At 35.3% G+C, this 24,107-nt stretch overlaps 1 protein-coding gene across 3 annotated transcripts in view; it reads right to left on the minus strand.

Annotated features, from left to right (window-relative positions):
* The window catches only part of LOC106884325 (UMP-CMP kinase), a 26,074-nt gene extending 7,492 nt beyond the window's left edge, over nucleotides 1-18,582 (minus strand). The window contains exons 1-5 of one of the 3 annotated variants that reach the window (XM_014935656.3): nucleotides 18,344-18,582; nucleotides 4,563-4,702; nucleotides 3,402-3,548; nucleotides 1,924-2,061; nucleotides 213-289 (exon numbers count right to left, since the gene is read on the minus strand). In XM_014935656.3, coding sequence (XP_014791142.2) covers nucleotides 213-289; nucleotides 1,924-2,061; nucleotides 3,402-3,548; nucleotides 4,563-4,702; nucleotides 18,344-18,563 — 722 coding nt within the window. In that variant the 5' untranslated portion in view covers nucleotides 18,564-18,582. Of the gene's footprint in view, nucleotides 1-212; nucleotides 290-1,923; nucleotides 2,062-3,401; nucleotides 3,549-4,562; nucleotides 4,703-11,923; nucleotides 13,409-14,758; nucleotides 14,821-18,343 lie in introns of those variants that run through there. The other 2 variants (XM_014935657.3, XM_089361542.1) reach the window with 2 other exon arrangements.
* Between the last annotated feature and the right edge of the window lie 5,525 nt (nucleotides 18,583-24,107).

Raw genomic sequence — 24,107 nt, forward strand, 5'->3', positions numbered from 1 at the left:
GTTGAACAAAAATGGTGTTTGGTTTCATATCAGCCACATCTCTTTACACCCAATTACATTTTACAATTCATCCATCACAATATAAATAACGTAAGTACCAGACAAAGTACTAGGGTTGATACAATTGATTAAACCCCTCAAAAGCGGTGTCCTCACATGGCCATTGTACAAAGACTGAGACCAGTAGTAAAAAGCAAAATGAATGTACAAACCGTTTTTTCAAAGATTCAATATTGTCATCAGCTCTACCACTTGTTTCCCCTCGTTTCAAGCAACGCTGTACACAAACCTAACAATGAAGAAACAAACGTATGCAGTAACAATAAAAATCAGAAATAAAAGAATACATAGACACACAATATTGTCAAGATTTGCATTAATTTTTAGTCTTGAAATTTAAATGTTTTACAAAATGTTTCACAATAACTACTTCAAATTTAATAAAACTGTTTTACAATACTGAGAATGTAGACTTCACTGCTAAGAATACTTAAGATCATGGAACAAGTTCTGAAATTGATTTTGTTGTGTGCAATATTCCACACCCAGGATAAGTGAGTTCCAATGTCTTTTGGCTTTAGAATTTAGATTATATTTTATTTCTAGATGAAGTCATCAAAATTGAAATTCCTGTCACAACCTGTAACAATCTTTTTGATTTTATCTCCAAATTGTTTTTTTCCACAAAGCAAAAGTCAATGAATCAAGTGCATAATTCAATGTTGTTATACAAACTGAATATATGTTTCTGGCAACTAGAATGGTAGGAGAGGGGGAAACATCCTGGAAAAATTCTAGGTGAAAATGATCCAAAAAGATCTAGGCAAACTAAAAATAACTACTGTAAGGTGGTTGGTGTGAGGATGCACATCTAGCTATAGAAAACATGCCAAAGCTGACACTGGAGGTCAGCACAGTTCTGTGGCTCACCAGATCCTGTCAATTATTAAATTACTTGTGTGTTAATAGTGTTTTGCTTCATTGTAAACAATTCACTGAGTGAATATGTGTGTAGAGGGAACAGCAAAATGAATGTGCAATGCATTTTGATTCTTGTTGGCATCTCTCTACTGTAGTTCCACTTGTGCTGATGCCACATAAAAAGCACCTAATACACTCCCCTAAAGGGCATCAAATCATAGCAACCATAACATACGTATATATATATACATGGGAGCATGACACAGTCCTCAAACTTGTTGGATCCTGTCAAATCATTTGACCCATACCAGCATGGAAGAGATATCAAAAGATGATGACTATGATATACATACATACGTGCACATATATCTACATATAACATACGAGAGAAAGAGAAAGTAAATGGAATTCACAAGATTCTTTATTGAACTCTATGATCATTTTGACCCATCATGCATCAGTGCCTCATGATAGAGATTCTGAACAAATAGTTGTGGTGCATCATCCAGTGCAGATGTAGAGTGAACAGACTTTAACCTTTTAGTATTCAGATTTCCCAGTTAAATGTAGTGCTTATTTATTCCCATTGTTTTGAATTAATCCCGTATTATCTTGTAGCTGTGAGATTTCAATGATGTGATTGCATATTTTTAGAATGACAAAGCAAGGTAGGTGAGACAGGCTGGATCTGACCAGTTTGAACATAAAATGGGCAGAATATTTGGGTCAGATATGACTGGTTTGAATGCCAAAGGATTAAACAGAATACTACAAAGTGCATACCCAAATTTAAAATTATTACTTATATCTATGTATATATATATACATGTGTGTGTGTGCATATGCATGTATATGTGTGTGTGTATATATATATATATATATATATATATATATATACATATATACACACACACACACACACACACATGGGAAATAATTTGTAACATGCACACATAACAGAAAAATGATATTTAAAAATTTGGCAGATGTTACCAAACTTACATCTTCACTGCAGGTAAAGTAGAGCACAAGTTTCACTGTAGCAGTTTCAGTCATCTCAGAATCCCAGCCAGCCAAGTTGTCTTTGTTGCGAGGAAATCCATCAATAAGAAAATTATTTTTACCACTGGCTTCCATTGCCTAGCAGATTATATAAGGTTAAAATAACTATAAACATTGTCATGGTTGTTTATTGTGTTTGTTGGTTTATTCAGCAAAATTCAGTTTCAAATAAATTCTTAGCACACACACACATGTATGTATATATTAGGTTGTTTCACATGAAATGTCACATTTTCACTTACTTGTTATTTCAGTCATTTAAAATTATGTATACCTTGCATTTAATCTTGACACTTTTTCTTTCACAACAACATTGGTACACAAAATTCGTACCGACAGACCTTATGAAAATATCAACCAAACTATGTTGAGTGATTTTCTCGTATGAGTACAAACTGGGTCACTCTGCCACAGAAGCTATACAGAATATAAAGCGGGCCTCTGGTAATGGTTTTGTTAACATCAGAACTGTTCAGAGATGGTTCCAAAGCTCTCGTTCAGGTGTTGATAGCTTTGAAAATAATCCAAGGGGTAAGCCAAAATCAGTTATTCGGCATGATGGATTAAATGGTTCAGTTGAACAAAATCTGAGAACAAAAGTTCGAAAACTTTCATCAGAATGCCAAACATCTCACACAACTGTTTTTGGACAACATAAAAAATTGGAAATGTCAAGAAAATGGATAGGTTTGTTCCACATCAACTGAACGAGATTAAAAAAAAAAAACAGATGCCTTGCAGTGTGCTCCTTATTGCTTTCTTGACTGTAAAAAGACCATTTTTGTATAAAATCATTATTTGTGATGAGAAATAGATACTCTTTGACAACAGCAAGAGAACAGAACAGGACAGTGATTAGATGCAGGAGAGTCACCCAACCTACCATTGCACCCTAAAAAGTTAGTGGTCACTGTATGGTGTACAAGTGTTTATGACAAACCATGTTATATTGACAACCGTGGTTTTTTGTCACTTTAGTTACGAATTAAGTTAATGAATTCAATGGGATACACAGTCTGCAAGTCGTTGGGTTTAGCATACTATCCACAGTCAAATCGTCCAACCCATGCTAGCATGGAAAGCGGACGTTAAACGATGATGATATATATATATATATATAAAATATATATATATATAAAATATATATATATACATACACCTACATTGGTGATGTTCTCAAATCAGAGTGGTTTTGTTAACTTGCAGTGCTATGTTAACCCTTCTACTGCAGGAATCAGATATACTCACTCAAAATTTCATTACTCCTAAGTATGGAAAGCAATTTTAAACACATTATAATTCTAGGTTTTGGTAAATATTCAACATCATCAGTGGAATAACCATGAAATTTAAATTTTGCAATGAAAGGGTTAAAATTATGTGTGAAAAGTTGATGCAAGTTCAAATAAACTTCATACCTTCTTGAGTAGGGAGCAAGTGATTGACACAGGCACAATGCTGCCTTCTTTAATGTGTTTATCAATCAATGCTCCATACTGAGAATTGGAGTCATTGCGCTCAGCCCTGAGGAGATCTCCAGCAGACAAATGTCCATAATCAAAATTCTGGAAAACAAAAACAAATTCATTTCAAGTATTAGTACCGAGTTAAAAAAAAAAATCAAGACATATTATTGTCAACAACACCTGAAGATCTATTTTTTTCCATGTTGTCATAGATTGGAAGACTATCCAATGCAATAATCATGAGTCAGCTTATCTATTAAGTTACATCAGAACTTGATATAAAAACACAAGTAAAAAAAAAAGGGGGGGGGGGGATTGCTATGTTTTTGGTTGCCAAATCTGCTTCTTTTTCCAAAATTGCCTCAAGAGTAGTGAATGAGAAAGCTAAATGCATTTTGGTTTTTTTCTGAACCATTTTAATAGCATGTACTTGCAGCTTGTCACATGTCTGGATGAGAATTTATTGCCACTGATATAGGAAACTGAATGAAACATTCATGGATGTTACAAATAGTTGCCTGGCTGAATAATCCCAAGCCTATGCATTCAATGCTATCTATGTGGATTTTTTACACCATTTGAACTGAATATTTCATACAAAGTAGAATTTCATGGTTCTCAATAAACTACCTACCACATCATCATCATTTAATGCCCGTTTTCTACACTGACATGGGTTGGACGATTCGACAAGAGCTGGTAAGTCAGAAGACTGCACCAAGCTCTACTGTCTGCCTTGACCTGGTTTTTACAGCTGAATGCCATTCCTAATGCCAACCACTTTACAGAGTGTACTGGGTGCTTTTCGTGCGGCACCAGTAGCATTGAGGTCACTAAGTAACTTGCAAGACAAGATCCCTCGACTGAGAAAGGAATAGTTTGAGGAACAGAAATAGGTGTTTTACGGTAGAAGAGAAACATAACGAAATCAAGTGGTGAGAGATAAGATGATGAAGATGTGATGGGGGACTACATTCAAGTTACAGTTTTCAAAATAACTGAAGAATTTCCACAGGTGCAGCTAGTACAATTATTAGTATAACATACTCTCATGCTACAGTTTGTTTTCCACAGACATCTCATTCTTAATGAAAGTAAAGAATGAATACTCACTTCAACTATATTGGCACATTGTGTGCCCTTGCCGGCACCTGGTCCTCCAAGAATAAACACAACATTGAACCTGTTGGTCATTATCACAGACGACAAAGAAGACTTCTGGATGAAAGTTTTCAAAAAATATTTGAGACGACCTAAAATGGTTAAAAAAAAAAAAAAACAAAAAAAAACGATGAAGCATTTCTTGGATGACAAGTTGGCAAATCATTATTCCAATATCTTTGTCTCCCACCACCACCACCACCACTACTACTTGACCATCAGTGTCAGTTTGTTTTCATGCCCTGTTACTTAGCAGTTCAGCAAAAGACACTGACAGAATGAGTACTGGGATTGATTTGTTCAACTAAAACACTTCAAGCCACAGTCTAATGACTGAAACAAATAAAATAATATCATGATATTCTTCAACCCCAAGTCAACCTTAAGGAAAAGAGGCCCTTTGTCAAAGGTATTCCAGCCCTGACGATCCCATCTTCAGGTGCAGCTGGGATTACATGGTCTAATGTGCTTTTTGATTTTAAGATGGTGGAGTGTGACTTGAGAGAGATTAAATGGCTCCCTTCAAGGAGTGTGAGTGGTTGCACAAAGGTTGGTTCACTGCTGTCACATCAGACATTAGTGGAACATGTGTGAATCATAGCTGGCCATGCATCTTTAAAATGGTGCACCATATTCTGTTTTTTTAAATATGTAATGGCAGTACCACAGCATGACCACTGCCATTGGGTAGGAATACATAATAAAATGTCTTACAGAAATCATTAGAATACCTAAATACTTTATAAAACTACCAGTATTAAACATAATTAAAAAGGGTGCATCCATGGCCTTGAGATTATGAAGTTTGTTTTGCAATCATGTTGTTCCAGATCTGAAGCGACTGCATGGCACTTTGAGCAAGCATCTACTATACCCTCAAGTTTATGCGTGAAATTGGATAGATGTAAATGATGTGGAAGTCAGTCAGAAGAACTGTACTTATTGGATGGTAGACTTAATCTATTGTCCAATTTCACACTGCTACCTACACTTTGAACATCTTCAGGAGTTCACTCACAAGTGTTCAGAACAGGTCACTGATCAAAGGTTGCCCCATGAATAATAGTTTTTATCTATCATTCCCTCAACCTTGGAAGCCCTGTACAAAGGCCACAGGAACACTCCTCCAGATAAACCTCACCATATGCTGATAATTAGTTCCAAGATATGCAGCCTTAACATGGACCCCCCCCCCCCCCCCAAAAAAAAAAAAACTGACATAACATGAGGAATCATTTTAAAAAAGTTATTAGCTTATGTCTGTTTTAATAAGAGGTTTGTACATATTTTCGCATGTATTTTATTTGATTTTTTTCACTTCAGTATAGGTTTTTAAGTGCATTTTTTAGGTGTTCCAATGACTGGAACAAGTAAAAGACAGAAGATTCATTCCTTAGGCAATTAGGAAGTTGTTGCTTCATTTCATCTAATTTAAATGATTGGACGCATAGCCATTGCAGGCCCCCTGAGACCAGAGATGTCCACATGAAGAAAAGAGACTACTATAATCATCATCATCTAATGTCCGTTTTCCATGCAGGGGTTGGACGGTTTGAGAAAAGCTGGCTAGCTAGAGAGTTGTCTATGCCCCAATTGTCTGTTTTGGCATGGTTTCTATGGATGGATGCCCTTCCTAATGCCAACCACTTTACAGTGTGCTGGGTGCTTTTTATAAGCCATCAGCAGTACTGCAATACACATGGCATGAGTGTATTTCATGCAGCACCAGCACAAATGCATTTTACATGGCACTGGCGCATGCACATTCTACGTGGCACTGACACCTGTAAGACAAAGTCCTCTCAGCTGAGAGAGAGACTGGGGACATGGCCATAAAGTGCATGCCTGTATGTATGGATGGCTGCAATTTTACAGTAGTAGCAATAGAAAAACAGAATGAGGATACAGCATATCTGTGGGTTAGATATTGAAGCATCTTGGTGACTTCTGTCATTAAGCTGAGAGAACTCATTTGTGTTTTAGATATGACCCAGGATATTTGTATCTGTAACAGTACACCTGCCCCAGATATGAGAGTGTTAATGCATTATGGATCTGAATTATACCATGATGAGCTTTGTGTGCTAATTTTTGAGTTGTATTTTATTAACTTAGCTTCAATGATTGATCTTCAAGCTTTGGGAGAGGAGAATTCTAAATAAGATACATATAGGCATGTCTGTGTAGTAAGAAGCTTACTTTGCAACTACATGGTTTTGGGTTCAGTCCCACTGCACAGCACCGTGGTTAGGTATCTCCAACTATAAACCCCGGATCAAACAATGCCTTGTAAGTGAATTTGGAAAACAGAAACTGTAGAACCTTGTTTCTACATACATACATACACACACACATATATATATATGTGTGTGTGTGTGTATGTAGCTCTCTCTCTTTGTGTCTATCTGTCCCCCACCCACTGCTCAACAGCCAGTGTTAGTTTGTTTACATCCTTATAACAGAGCAGTTCAGCAAAAGAGAATGATAAAATAAGTACCAGACTTCAAAAAATAAGTACTGGGGTTGATTTATTTGACAAAAAACCTTTGAGGCAGTGCCCCAGCATGGCCATTGAATAAAACAATTAAAGAAAAAAGATAAAAGTTATCATAAAGGTGAGACAAGTAAAAGAATAAAAAAAAAAAATAGCTCTTTTGTAAATGAGAAGTCATATCTTCATGATATTTGTCAGTATTAAACTAATTATGGAAATTATTAGTAATAGCAAAATACAAATGGTAAACTAGATAATTGGACCTTTGTAACAAACTAAGATAATTTCTGATTTAATCAAGATCAGTAAGTTCAAGATATTGCAAAAATATAGTAGCAGGCATGACTCAGTTAAGAAGTCTGCTTTCCAATCACATGGTTTCTGTTTTCATCCCAGAGCATGACACCTTGGATGAAAACTGTACTGAAGTCCATTGTGTAGATACATGTTTGTATGTGTGTTTTTCCTTGTCTCTTCACATTGTCATTATGTGAAGCAAATCAGTGACAGTATTTTTGTTTGTTGTAAACAATATGCCCCATAACACAGTTATGTGTAAAGACAATCATTATTATCATTGTTTTAATATCCACTTTTCTATGCTAACATGGGTCATACAGTGTAGCAAGACAGATTTTCTACATGCCTTCTTGTCACCAACCTCCAAATGTTTCCAAGTAAAATAATATTTCCCCATGGCCAGATATGTTTTTGCAGAAATTGGAAATGAATAACACTTGTTATTCAACTATCACACAAAGCCAAGACAAAGAAGCATGAACACACACACACAAATACGATGGGCTTCTTTCAGTTTCCGTCAACCAAATTCACTCACAAGGCTTTGGATGGCCTGGGCTACAGTAGAAGATACATTCACAAGGTGAAGGTACCACACAATGGGATTGAACCCAAAACCAAGTGGGTGGGGAAGCAAAGTTTTTTACCCACATGGTCATGCCTGCACCTGTATTTTGTACTTTACATATGAAACAGTTAAGTGTTTGTAACAAGAAGAGCAACTGACTATAAAATAACTCTCATCCAAACTCATAGTAATATAAGTTTGACAATGATGATGATATCAGGATCAATTTTGTTGATAGTCTTCAATGGTAGATATTATTACTGGAACAGTTTAATGACAGACATGTTAACTGCCAAGATTCTTTCTCTCTTTGTAGTTCTTTTTATTTTCATTTCAAATATCTTCAGTTATTCCTGATTTGATTCACATACCAATTTGACTATTTAATCCTCCAAATTACACATTAATCATCACTACATCTACAGAATGAGTAGTTATGAAGCTAGTATACATATAGTCATAATAATATTTTGAATGTTACGGCAAGTTGCGCACAAGAACGTGACAAACATTGTTTTATTAATCAGTGACATTCATCAATGAGTCATCATCATTATGGTATTCACTTTTGCATGCTCAAATAGGTTGGATGGAATTGGTTGAAGCAGATTTTCTATAGGTGGATGCTCTTCCTGTCACCAACTCCCACGTATTCGACTAAGGTAATATTACAAGAAATCTTTCCACAGAATATGATGTTGCCACTTATTTTCAACTATCATGTAATATCAAGGCAGGGAGATGAACATGCATGTGTGCATACACATATGCCAGCATGGAAAATGGATATTAAATGTGGATAATGAATGATAATATATCATGGGCCCTCTCTTAGTTTTTGTTGACCAAATTCATTCACATTGGATCTATAGTAGAAGGCATTTGCCTAAAGTGCCATACAGAGGGACTGAACTTAGAATCATGTTGGGAAGCAAACTTCTCATCACACAACCACTCCAGAGTAATCTATATATATATATAAAAATGAGAATGTGTGTGTGTGTGTGTGTGTGCTTCCCTAAAACTCGAGAACTACACAACCAATTTCATTCAAATTTTACACATGCTTTACTTAGGGTCCCGGTTGTGTTTTAGTAAAAAAAAATCTTTAACTTCTTGCATAGTTCCAGCCCACAGCAACATCATATCTTCTCCACTATTTAAGTATTACGTGTCAAAAGTGAAACAAAAACACTCATGTCAAATACTTTCACTTTAAAAATGAAACTATTCCACTAACTGAAACAATCACATTTCGATACTGTAGTGACAGATACTTTCACTTTAATGGTTTCATTTTCACACTGAATCTACTACAGTGAAACTATACTCTCACATATATACAGGCATACAAACATATATACATGCATATATATATCTGCACAAATGTATACATATACATGCATATATATATATGTAGATGTATGTATATATATATATATATATATATATATATAGAGAGAGAGAGAGAGAGAGATGTATATGTATACACATAGATGTATATGTACACGTATATGTATAGATATAGATCTATATGCATACATGTATATATATACATGTGTAGATGTATATATATAGATGTACATGTAATATGTACACATATATACATGCATACAGATATCTATACATATATACACCCATACACACACACAAACACACACATTAATCATTTGTTTTCTTATCCAAAACTACGGCAAAAGTACTGAATGGATCTTTATGAAATTTGGAAATTATATTCTATGTATAACGGCCATAACCCCCATGAAAATTCATATATTTTTGATGTTGATGAAATTTTAACCATACATATTACACACAAATAAAGTAATATTTCTAAAATTTCTTCTTCTTAGAAGTTACAAAGACCCCTTCATGGGGACTTCACACCCACGATTTAGTCATTTTTCTTAAGCAAAGACGAATACAGTTGTACCATTGGAAGCTATAGGGTCACCCGAACATAACAGATGAGCATTATTTGTACAACAGTACAACAGTGTAAGACTATCCTTTCAAATATACTTACATTGTGATTTCTGCAATGTGGTGCATAAATTGTCAAGTAAATGAGACTCATCTTTACCTCCACTGATTCACTTGCAAAGTGTTGAGTAAAATTATTTCGTTGCAGACCTCCTTTGAGTCATTTTATTATCACTGCGACACACATAGTCCCCAGTTGGTAACATTGATTTCAAGGCCTTCCCAGATGAGTGACTGGTTGTTCTAAGACATTTATTGATTGTAAATTTTTTCTGCCCAGTTATCTATCGGTATAGTGGTCATTTGCAAACTCCAGAGGTGACACTTTCATTTCCCTTTACTCCAAACGTCACACGTTATTTCAATTGGGTCATGCCCTTCCAATTGCTATAGATCCGTAATGCATCTTACAGCTGTGCCTGTCACCTGTATGGTGAGGAATCCTACATTGGGGAGTAATAAACACTAGGCTACGGTAGCTGACTGATTATCGTGATCATTCATCTTTTGCTTTCCTTGTAGCTTTGCTCTTTTAGAAACCCAGTGAACATATATATATTTCCTATTTCAAAGAAATTCAAACAATACATATTACACACAAGTTAAAAAGATTCCCAACAATCCAACTTCTTTGGTTGGCATTAACACCCCCACCCCCAAAAACTCCCACATTTTTCAGCTCCATGAACTCTATTTTTCAGGAGCAAAATCCTTTTAGGGTCCATGTAGTGTCTTAGGCCAAAAATTTTTTTTAACTTCTTGCATAGTTCGAGCCCACAGCAATACCATATCTCCTCCACTATTTCAGTATTACGTGTCAAAAGGGAAACAATAACATCACTCTACTGTAATGTCAGATACTTTCACTTTAATACTTTCAATTTCACTACTCTCACATATATACAGGCATACTATAAGACCCAAGTTAAAAACATTCCCAACAATTCAACTTCTCTGGTTGACATTAACACACCCACCCCCAATAGAGGGCCTTCATTCCCACATTTTAGAGCTCCATGAGCTCCATTTTTCAGGAGCAAAATCTTTTTCACAGGTTCCAGAAGACTGAAATTTTGGAATATGCGCATAAAGACCAATAGTATGGGATACATGTCTCATGATTAGAATTTCTTTAGGGTGTGTAAAGAGGGAAAGAACCCTCATGTGCAATTTTCATGAAATTTGAATCATATGTATTCCAGTTCCTTACAGAAAATATAACAGAAAAGTCTCATTCTTCAATTGCACGTAACACGGGCAACGCCAGGTATCTCTGCTAGTTAAGTATAATTCCTTCAAGACAAAGTCACAACACTATAAGTTACAGTATAAACTTATAACTGTTTCAGTTGACTAGTCATATAGGGCATGCGAAAGTTTAAAAAAGTGAACATAAGTGATCAAATAAAAAATACAATTAAATAATGAAATCTTAAATTTTCACAAAGACACAATGTTTTTCAGCTCTGGGCCAACCCAGCCTATGACTAAGAATATAGTATTTAAATTGGTTATATCCAGCTCAAATATTTTATGTTCAAACTTGTCAGATCTGGCCTCTGGCACCTACCCTACAATATTCTAAAAGTAAACAATTACATCATTGAAATCTTGAAGCTATGAGATAATTCTATGATTAATTCAAAACAATGTGAAGAAATAAGCATTACATTTGACAAAGTAATCTGGAAAGTCAGCACCAGCAGGATAAACATGAGCAAAGATGAGATTACAGAGGAAGGACTGGATATAATGGTTAGTGTAGGAAAGGTGGGGGGGGGACATACTCAAGAGTGACAAGTGGACCAGGAGTGCCTCAGTAGGGAAGGTACAATACCAGATACCTACAAAGAACAAAAGCCAGTATAATAGTGATAGACAAGAGAGAAAGAGAGTAAAAAGCATGTCTGTGGGCCAAAGCCTGGTGTGTGCCTGTGATTTAGTGCCAATTAATTGAATGGTCCTTGCCTGGATGTGATCCAAGATGCCTGTGTGCATAGCAGCTGCACCAGCCTAGATGTGGGAACAATATTCCATTATGAGCCTCATTTGAGCTTTGAAAAGAATTTCAATGATTTGTCAAATTTTTAACTCACTTTTTCTTATTAAACTTCCAGTTGTGAGAAAAACTGTAATAAATTCTTATATCTTAAAAGAAATTGTTATTTCACCATATAGGTTTGGAGATGTACCAGTTAGATTCAACCCCACTTTTTACCACATAAAAATCACAAGTTGATCATGTGTGTAAACCCAATTTTGGTGCTGTTATTCATGTGACAGTCTGGTGGCATGACTAGAACCTTCTGTGAACAAAGACTAAAAGTACAGCTCATTTGAACATGAAAACTTCAGAGTGATTCCAGTCCTTGGTGGTATTCACTCTCACCAGCTGTTTTCACAGCTACATATTCAACCTGGTACGCTAGAAGAAAAAAAAAAACACCAAGGCACAAGAATATGTATTGATGTTTAAAAATTAGACCGAAGGTTGAATTAGCCAAAGAGCTTCTGTACTTGTCATATACGTCGTTTCGTCTGAATATTCTTTTTTTTTTTTGTATTGCATAAACACTTTTTGTATTATTGTAGCAATAAATTATGTTCATATACATAATACAAGCCTTCCCACACTCACTAGAGATATGAGGCCAGTTCAGATGGGGAAAAACGCTCTATTTCACTGTGATTGAGACCTGAAGAACAGAACTGAATGTCATTCATTCTTTACTGTAAACAAAACATGGATGCCAAACAAACGAATTGATGCTGAGATTGACTCAATCTTTTCTAATCTCCTCTTTTGATAGATGTAGATATATACCTCGCTCAGAGATTTATTATTGATATAGAAATTATTCCACATGTTTCATAAGAGCTGAGTAGAAAATGTTAATTTTTCTGCACAGACACATCATCATTATCATTTCTTCCCTGCAGGCATGGGTTGGACAGCTCGACAGCATCCGATGAGCTGAAAGACAGTGTCGAGCTCCAGTGCGTGTATATTGATATTTTACGTAAAAACATGGTTTATATTCGAGGCAATGCTGTATTTTTGTTATTGAATTCGTTAGTGCTTGATTGCTCAAATATAAAACACTTCCTTATTGCATATCTCTCCTATTATTTTTAAACTTCAAACTTCATTTGTTTTCTATTTTGATAAATTCTCTCTGTTGAAAATTATATTTTTATATTTTAAATAATTTGCAATTTCAGGAAATATGTTTTTATATTAAATTTGTGTTTTCTACTCACGACTAGCTAGCGCGGACGCGCGAACTTTCGAGTAATAGATAGATAGATAGATAGAGAGACAGACATATAGCTCGCTCCGGCCAGTCATGGTATTAGCTGTCAGTGGCCAAAGAATCGACAGGCTAGCAACAGGCATGCAGGCAGACGGACAGATACTTCACTAGCAGTGAGCACTTTCACTTCTGACAGCTAATAGCATGATAGTGCCGGAAAAGCTGATATATTCAACAAAATTAAGGGCGGAGATAAAGAATACGCACACCACCCGTTTTCGGTGTAACAAAAACCCAAACCCTAAACACAGGGAGTGCGTATTCTTTACTTTCGCTAAATTAAGATGGCTTTTAAACTTGCCCAACTCCAATGCAAACTATTTTGTTTTCTCATTAATAAAGTGGCAGGTGGGAATACAACAAATTCACGATTAGGTGAGGGTGCTATTTTGAGAACATCAGCTCTTAACTAAAAGCTAATCACAATTCTGTATTTTCTTTGAGATAATGTATCTTAAACTATATTACACAGTGTGTTGTTATTCAGTCGAGTTGTGCATTTCCTAATGTGAAAAAAGACGAGATCTACATATCATTTGTAATTTAAAAAAGATTCATAAACTTCAGAAACGTTTCTACGATCTTTTAGTTTCATTTTCTTTTTTCATAGAAAATACTATAAAAGCACTTTCACTTTTATCAGACTTTGGAAACAAAGAAATGCCCCAGAAAAAAGAAAGCAATAACATTTTAAACATAACTTCGTCATTATAGTGCGACGAACTACGGCCCCTTAAGCTCAAAAAGTAAAACTTTAAATAAATAAATAAAATATCGTCACTGAACTTCTTTTGCAAGAATCTTGATGTGAAATCATGAGTTAAAAGAGATACTGTTCATTGAGAAAGTTATTCTGCGAATAAAAACACACTTCTTGTTGTAGCTCGCTGCTTTTATAGTTAATTAAGGCGAAAATAAAGAATACGTACACCCGGTGGTTAGGGTTAGTATTAGGGTTTTTGTTACGCCGAAAATGGGTGGTGCAAGTATTCTTTACCTCCTTCATCTTTACCTTCAAAGATGAAGAAATCAACTACAATCAGTGCGTGTGTTTTAACAGATACTGCAAGCTGATCACATTAGAAAAAAAATCTAAGCATTGAGCATCTCCATCAGCCCCGGTAAGACAACACAATACACACGCAAATGGTTTCTTTCTCATGTACGAGAGCACTTTCGTAAGAGATATTCTCATTTGTTGTAGTTTGTATTTATTCCATTTATGTCGAGAGAGAAAGTTATCAATCACCAACGAAGACTGAAACACATAATTGTGAAGAAACGAATTTAAAATTACTATGAAGCACTCAGTTTCTGCGCTACATTACTATCACAGCTATTTCTGCTGATTTCTTAGTATAAATAATACAATCATTTCTCGGACATAAAAGAACATCGAATAAAATATATACATATAATTAACAGTGCCTAATATGAAATTCTGGTAATTATTAAATAAATGATTTTAAATAGTGTATGTATAGCAAACCTTTAAATTGAGACTGTCGGGAAAAGCCAGTTAACATCAACTAGCTGATGATAAGTTTTGACGTCAGCATACTATCTAGTTAAACGGTGTCAAATCAAATATTTCCCTTTTTGTATATTATCCGACCTTAACACACGAAGCAATGTTTAGAGCAGTCGCGACCCGCGTGACTTTCTAAACGGCATGCCTAGCTAAATATTACCTCGAATTTTTTTTAATAGTGTGGTCCGTCTAATGATGAGCGATGAGCCATGCGCCTCGCTTCACGAAAAAGATTGCCCATGTTTGGTTTAGGGATTTGAATAAAACTACATTTTCCTTCGATTCTAACTTCCTAAATATAGTAATCCCTCACCATATCGCGGTTTATTCTTTAAGCTTATGTCAATTCGTCCGTGGTGTTGTTTTGCATTTATAATAAAATAAATATATCGAAATTATAAAAAAATAATAATAATACAGTACAGTACTGTATCTACTTCGCAGATTTTCACCTATCGCTGGCGGTGGTTAGAACACAACATCCGTGATAGTTGAGGGATTGCTGTATATTAGAAGTTTAGGATCAGAAGGATGTAATGTATGTGTGTATCCACCTCAGCACCTCTACATTCTTACAGATGGTAAGAAACTCTAGGGAGAGCTGAACAACAGAAGGCTTTCAGAGAAGAAGCTCCATTCCTACAAATATTTTCGAATTTCCCCTACCTCATCAGATGTGTATTTAAAGGCAGGAGGTATACAGATGTGAACATGAAGTTGACTTCGAGAGGGGTCATATGCTTACAAGAGTAAATTATGCAGCAATCTGAGTATAACGTACCACTTGCACTTTCGAGCTGGTCGCAAAAGGTTTTTTTCCCCTAATGTTGTGCTTTATCGTTGTTTAAAATAGGAGGGCGTGGTTACTGTATTTCATGGCGTATAAAATCACATTTAAAAAAAAAAAGCCTCAGAAAAATCATCCCTTGTTTTTGCATGCGAATTTAGGCCTCTCTTAAGCGTTAATGCACTAAAACCTTTTTTTCCTGAATCTGTACTGCTGAAATTGAGATGTTCTCGTCTGACTTTTATGCCATCAAATACGGTACATCAGATTGCACAGAATTTTATTGGGTGGAATTCTGATTTAAGCACCCTATATAACCTCCTCATAACTTTTTAATTTTTTGGAAGTTTTGCGAATTTGTGTTCTACACACGGGAATTCACACGATTATGAAAAGAAAATTTTAAAAAACTTTATCCCCTCTTCAAATTCAACTCTTTTTCGATTTTTAAAAAAATTAGAGTTCAAAATACGGACAGTCCAAACTTTTTGTTTAATACCCTTGGATGCATCATTCCATTAAATGTGTTTATGGGGAAAAAAGATTGAAAACATTAAAACATGTCACAGTGACAAAGAAACGAGGAAGGTATCAGGTGGTCATGAAATGCGCTAAAAACAACAGCTAAATCGCCCTTAAATCACACAATTTTTTTTGTTATAATCGTATGAATTCCTGTGTGTAAAACAAATTCGCAAAAATTTTCTGAAAAGTAAAAAAAAAAAAGTTATGAGGTGTTATAAGGGGTGTCTAAATCAGAATTCTGCCTTTTATTGTTAAGATGAACAGGTGTGAGTGTCTTAGATTACTTAAGACGGAATATAGAGTTAGACAATGATGTTGTTTAATATAGCATTTCCACTCCGGCAAAAGTTTTCACGTGACTTGGGCTTCTTTTATTAGTAATCTTATTAACTATCACTTTTGTAGGTGTGTTCTTCGACTACAAACTTTCGGTTTGATCAATCTTCAGCTTTCAATTTGTCTAGGACCATTGCTCCTCCGTTATCTGGTCGATCACTAGTTGTCGTTTTTATGTCTATTTACTACTACAAGCCCTTGACCATGCGCAGGTGAACTCAACTTGGAAATTTGTTTTCCTATTTTAGTGTGTGTGGTCACTAATTTAGAGTGAGTGTTCTGTGGTCTAATGCATGAAGAGTATCCGTGAGAGAATCCATTTCGGTGTCCTTTTAATAAGCGTGTATAAAGAATGTCAGAAAGGCAGTTCAATTACAACGAAACATTGTAAACTTCATCACCTACACTATTATACACAATTATTTGGGAGGTGCCTCATCTGGAACGTCAAAATCTGTGACTACTTTGCTTCCTCTCACATCCAGGATGTTGCGGTAAACGTGAGGGTCACTGCTTCCGTAGCCGAACAGAACAAAATCTTCATGTACCGGGACTTGTCAGTGAACCATTTTTTCCAACCTGTGGCGTTTGAAACGTTTGGAGGGACTGGAGCGCTGACAGCGAAGTTCTTGTCATCACTGGCGGCTCGAGGTGTTAGGTGATGCACTTGAGGGTGCTTGGCTGTTCCAACCTTTTAGCCTCACCATCGCCGGTGGTAATGCCGCAAGCGTGTAATCTTGATGTTTTTTTTCTTTCTTACTTCGCACACGTTTGTGTTTTCTTGTAATGTAGTTTAGTATTATATATTTATCATGTACATACGTGTTATGTATGCAATAAAGCATTCTTTCGTTAGGCTGGCACTCCGTCGCTTACGGCGTCGAGGGTTCCAGTTGATCCGATCAACGGAACAGCCTGCTCGGGGATATTCAGCGTGACACAGTGTGACAAGGCTGACCCTTTGAATTACAGGCACAACAGAAACAGGAAGTAAGAGAAAGTTGTGGTGAAAGAGTACAGCAGGGTTCGCCACCATCCGGAGCCTCGTGGAGCTTTTAGATGTTTTCACTCAATAAGCACTCACAACGCCCGGTCTGGGAATCGAAACCGCGATCCTATGACCGCGAGTCCGCTGCCCTAACCATTGGGCCATTGCGCCTCCACTTGTCTTTCGTTAGCAGTACAGGAAAAGTTTAAGTGTTTCTTCGGCAATTTCCGTAAAAAAATTTTATTTCTTTATTTTTTTCAGCTGGATCGCTTATATTTATGTATTTTTTGTGTGTATTATGTGTTTATGTATAAATATTCGTGTATGTAAGTACTGTATATGTATGTGCATTGTGTATGTATACACAAATATATATGTATATACACATATACATACATGCAGAGAAACACACATTTTCCTCTCTTGTTTTTCTTTTTAACTTTTGCAATTGTGTTCTCTGTTTTGTCCTATTTTCTAGTTTAATTTTGTAAAACTGTCTACTAGTGCACTTTCAAGAGTAGCCATCATATAACCGCGAACATTTCAATGACGAATAGTTTACATAGACAAATATACATACACACACATATAAACACATACACAAAAAGTACATAAACACAAGCGATTCAGAAAATAAAAAAATAAAATATTTTTACGGAGATTGCTAAAGATAGACTTTCACTTTTCATGTACGGCTATAATAAAATGGTTATATATAATCGTCCAACTATTAAGTTGACCGAGTTCTCGTAGTTACTTTTTTTCTTTTGTTTTTCAACGTTGATTTTATCTATTTAATTAAAATACAAATCCCAAACAATAATCATGATTCTTCCATAATATAAGTTTTTACAAAAGAAAGACAGGGAAAAATAAGAAAGAAAAAACAAAAACTATCTCTTCCAACCTGTGGCATTTGAGACATTTGGAGGGACTGGGCCACTAATCGCGAAGTTCTTGTCATCGTTGTCAGTTCGCCTCACCGAAGTGATAGATGAGGGCCCATGGCTTTTCCAATACTTTAGCCTTACCATCGCCCGTGGTAATGCTGCAAGCGTGCTGGCTTGCATCAGTAGGTTCTGTTGAACCTTGTGGTGTGCGACTAGTTGAAGTACTTGATGCTGCATTATTGTTTTTTTTCTTTCTCTTTTTCTCTCCCCTTCTTTTCCCCCTCATTTTTTGTCTTTCTCTTGTAAAAACTTATATCATGGTAGAATCATAACTATTGTTTAAGATTTGTATTTTAATTAAATAAATAAGATTATCCAACTAACAGCAGAACAATTTTGTATGAGTACCCAGCCTATATATACACCGTACAATATATTGAATTAGGAAGCATGCAGTCAACGGTAAAAGTTTGCAGAAAGATATCCGATATTTTCGCAAATTAGTATAGCTTACCGGAAAAGGAGTCACTAGAAAAGAAATGATTTGCAAGATATCAAACTACAAATTAATAAAAGATGCTCAAATAGGATGAATATCATTGACAATATTTTAAATCGGTTTTAATACGAAAGGTGGAGGCGCAATGGCCCAGTGGTTAGGGCAGCGGACTCGCGGTTTCGATTCCCAGACCGGGCGTTGTGAGTGTTTATTGAGCGAAAACATCTAAAGTTCCACGAGGTTCCGGCAGGGGGATGGTGGCGAACCCTGCTGTACTCTTTCACCACAACTTTCTCTCACTCTTACTTCCTGTTTCTGTTGTGCCTGTAATTCAAAGGGTCAGCCTTGTCACGCTGAATATCCCCGAGAACTACGTTAAGGGTACACGTGTCTGTGGAGTGCTCAGCCACTTGCACGTTGATTTCACGAGCAGGCTGTTCCGTTGATCGAATCAACTGGAGCCCTCAACTACAACAATATGAAAAGGCACTCTCTGCGCCCCTGTAAAAACTACTTAAATATTTATAATAGCATAGATACTTACTTAGTGTCATTTATCTTCTGATTCCTCACATTTTGTCCCTGAAAGCGAACAACCTTATATTTTTGAAGAACAGTACTGATTCAGTGAAAATTGCAGAAGAATGCAAATTTGACAATTATAGACTTGCTTATGTTTGTTACGGATCTATTAAATATGTTCAAAGCAATCTCATTGTTATTGGTGGAATCCAGTTGCCTCAAACATTTTTAGAAAAGAATATCAATATCTGCTACTGCAATATTTAATTAAGGTAGGGGTCGGGGAACTTTTTTAACCAATTGCCCCAAAATATATTTATTTACGCCGACGTTACCCCCTTGATTTAAAAGGAAAAAAATCATAGGTTCTTTGAATTAAAAAGGTTTATTGAGAATACAGTTAAATATAAAAAGAACAAAACAAATGCGATAAAATAAATTAATATTCTCATTATGATATTCTGTACCTAATTAATTGTTAGTATCTTTAGATAATTTGTTTTCTGATATCTTTGTTTTATACATTAGAGATTAGAATGTGTGTGAAAAGAAAAGCATTCCGAAATTTAATTTTTTCTTTGTCAGTAATTTCTCCTCTCCTTGAAACTCTAACCCTTAACCCTCTATTCTTACTCTAAGCCCTAAATATCAAGTTCATGTATTTAGTGTTTGACATGGCAAACATTAAAAAACCTATAAAAATATATTCAGTTTTACCCCATCGAAGTACACTTGCACTTTTTGACCTACAAAACACCTACTTATGTTACAATAAGTACTTTCACTTACTTGGGACCTGGAAACGAAGAAGTGCCTTCATTCCTTGTGAAAAGTAAGTCACTACAAATAGTAAACAAAAAATGCTCACATTTGTTCAATAGTTTTTGGAAGGGAAGAAAACAGTTATTTATATGTCTATCTATCTGACTGTCTGTCTAATTACCTACCTACACACACACACACACACACACACACACACACACACACACACACACACACACACACACACACACACACACACACAGGTGCAAACAAAGCTCTGCAGCACTTAGGGCATTTTTTTACTATAGCCTTGGACTGATCAAAGCCTTGGCAGTGGATTTAGTAAAGGGAAACTTAAAGAAGCCCATCATACATATCATCATCATCAATCAACATCTGCTTTCCATGTTGGCATGAGTTGGATGGTTTGACAGGATCCAGTGAGCCATAGGGCTGCTTCATGTTCCAAGGTCAGCTTTGGCCTGGTTTCTACTGTTAGATGCTCTTTCTAATGCCAACCACTTTACAATGTGTACTAGGTGCTTTTTTTCATGCTAATGACAAAGAATGGAGTTAACAAATCATTTTAATACTTCATTTACAATTGTTTCATCACTACTCAATATAATCAATCTTACTTAATGCTGTAATCCTACCAGCAACTTTTAATTAGCTTGTATGTGCTATGTAGGATTCCTTTTATTATACATGAACATTTCCTAAGAACAATTCCTTAGAATTCTGTAAAGAATAATATGCATATTATTTTTATGGACTTCTGAGGAATCATGTTCCACATGCATTATAAACAAAATCTTACATAATGCATGAAAATTAATCAATAGTTGCTGGATTGGTTACAGCATTATGTAAGATTGATTATATTGAATATTGATGAAACAAATGTAAATGAAAAATTAAAATGATTTAACTTCATTTTTTATACTTGATATGAAAGTATGTATATATGTACATATGCATGTATCTATATATATATATATATATATACACATATATGTATATATATACACATGCATACATATATACATAAATACATATGTACTTTCTCACATATGTATATACATGTGTATATATGTACATATTCCTACCTCTATTTACTTATCTGCACACATATGTTTATATTTACTTAAGCTTTTTACTTGACAAAATAGTTTTAATGTTGAAACTAAGAAAAAATATATTTACTTAAATAAATGAAAATATTTCCACAATATCTGTTCATACATGTAGGTAGATGTAGTTACATATATTTGCTATAAGCTGTTCAGCAAAGTTTTATTGATTGCCATCAGCTTTTATGCTGAGAATACTCTATGCTTTTATATAAAGAAAAGCTGATAATGAAGTTTATAAAAAAGTGTTCGTTAAAGTTTCATGCAATTATGACAGACTCTACAATGAGTGACAGGGAATGTTAGAGACATGAAAGCAAATATATAACAATGCATATAGGAAAAATGTAGAAAATAATCAATACTGTAAAAAAAAAACAATATGGCAGGGTTTTGATGAAGGTGATTGTTATTGATTACTTATAGAACTATATTTCCTTTGAGAGGCTTTAAATAGTAGAGAGATGTCTCAATTAAAATGTAAGTAACAAAAGATATATATTGTACACATCTTTCCTGTCGTTAGCTATTAAGGTATGATGTATGAATGCTTTCTTAGTGATAAACATGCAAAAAGGTAGTTCTTATTTAGTAAAGGGCAGAAGAGAAAAAGTTAAGTGAAAAATACATTGCTTTATCATATTCGATTCATTAATTTTCAGATCAATTCTGTTGTAGTTTTTATAAGATTTTTTAAATAGGTTATTGGGCCACTAATAAAGGATTTACATTCATATAGAGTGAGTCAAGGGCAAATCAGATTTGTGGAGCTTATCCCCGATCAGGATATTGATTTCAGTCAGAGATTGTTAATAGGAATAATTGAAGTGTAATAGTTCAATCAGAAATCAATTCTGCATTATAAAATTAGGTTTGTGGCTACTTTCTGTCATCATAGGGTTCTTAAACTAAAAGGGACATGTCCTCTCACCCTTCATGGATTTTGGGTCACTAAAAAAGAGTTCTCATAACATTTAGCTATAGCCAAAAATTGTAGGAATAAAGAATAATGTCAAACCTCTGGAATACTTGCCATGTACATATTTTTACTGCAGCTGTTGAATTTCATTGGCTCAGAATGAACATTTTGCAAACAACATTAAGTACACCAATCTTTAGCTTAATTGTTCATAAGGAACATTAACCACCGCCACCACCACTACCACTGTCATCATCATCATCATGTCTGTCTTCCATGCTGGCACACGTTGGACAGTTTGACAGAGAGTTGGCACACCAAAGGACTGCACCAAGCTCCACTGTCTGCTTGGCATGGTTTTTTTTTATGGCTGGATACCCTTCCTAATGCCAACCACTTTACAGAGTGGACTTGGTGTTTTTTACATGGCACCAGCACCAGCAAGGTCTGCTTTGGCATGGTTTTTAAGGCTGGATGCTCTTCCTAATGCCAACTTAACATTGAACTTGTGGGTGTATCTTGGAATAGGGTAAATTTTGTAAGGGTTGACTTACACTATATTGGCAGAACTGCTGTTGGTTTGCTCCAAGTCAGCTCTTAACGAGCAGAACTTAGAACAAAAACAGTCTAGCTGTCGCAAACACATCTTCTTGGGGTAGGGATGGGAGCAGAGTGCATCTAGGACTACATTACCCAGATTTGTTCTTCCTATCTTCTTCAGACAGTAGAGTGCTAGTTGAGTGAAATTTGGCTGCTATTTCTAGCAGGTAGAGCACCTATGTATTGGCAAAGATTTCAGCACGTACAACCAAATAACTTATGAAAGACATCAGTAAAATCATAACTCATTTAAACGTTTATAAACATGGTCTTCATCAAACATGATATATCACATTTTTGATCTTATATAACACGTTTGGTCTTAATTTAATCAACCATGAAATATATAGTTTTTATCAAATAAAACAAAACAAATATTCTAATTTGAGTTTCCTTAATCTGGATAAAAGCTAAAACTCAAAACTACAACACTTCAACTGAGGTGCACAATTGCCATTAAGTATTAGACATTAACATATTTTGAGCAAGTTAGAGCTTGTGTAAGATTAAAATACCAGAAATTTTATACTGGCAAAAAATATCTTACAGCATTCATTTTTCATAAAGGTACACCCCGCCTACACACAAGCACATCTACTCATGCCACCCTACCCTGACGTGTGTGTGTGTATCTTGTGTATATATATATACACTCACATGCACACATACACATACATACATACATGCATGCATACATTCATACATACATACATACATACACGTGTGTGTGTGTGTGTGTGTGATCATCATCATTATCATCATCATTTAACATCCATTTTCCATACTGATATGAGTTAGATGGTTTGACAGGATCCAACAAGCTGCTGGACTGTGTTGAGCTCCAGTGTCAGCTTTAACATGGTTTCTATGAATGGATGCCCTTCCTAATGCCAAGCACCTTACAGAGTGTAGGTTATTTTACTGAAGCTGGAAAAACTTCACAAACTGTTACTCAGAGTTTCGCATTACCATTCATCAAATGGTTGTGCATATTCAGAACAATATAATACTTTATTGTATTGTTTAGACTATTGTATTGCTCTGAAATATCCCTATCATATCATCAATCATACAAAATCAGAGGACAAGATATGCTGGTTACTACTATCGAGACAAAGATGAATTAGTAAGAAGGCACCTTTTGTGGATCCTGAATCATGGGAATTCTCATGTCAGATGACTCAGAATGTCATGCATTGATCAGTTTTCTTGTGATGTTAAGCTACAAATAGAAGACTGCAAAGATGGCATGGAAAACAGAAACACTTGGAGAGAAAAAGTGGTTTTTATCTGGGTAACCCACCTGAAATGATAAATGGAAATTTGAATTTGAATTAAAGGAATTA

This window comes from Octopus bimaculoides, chromosome 13 (assembly GCF_046866305.1).
Source record: "Octopus bimaculoides isolate indiv1 chromosome 13, ASM4686630v1, whole genome shotgun sequence".
In the NCBI taxonomy this organism is placed as follows: Eukaryota; Metazoa; Mollusca; class Cephalopoda; order Octopoda; family Octopodidae; genus Octopus; species Octopus bimaculoides.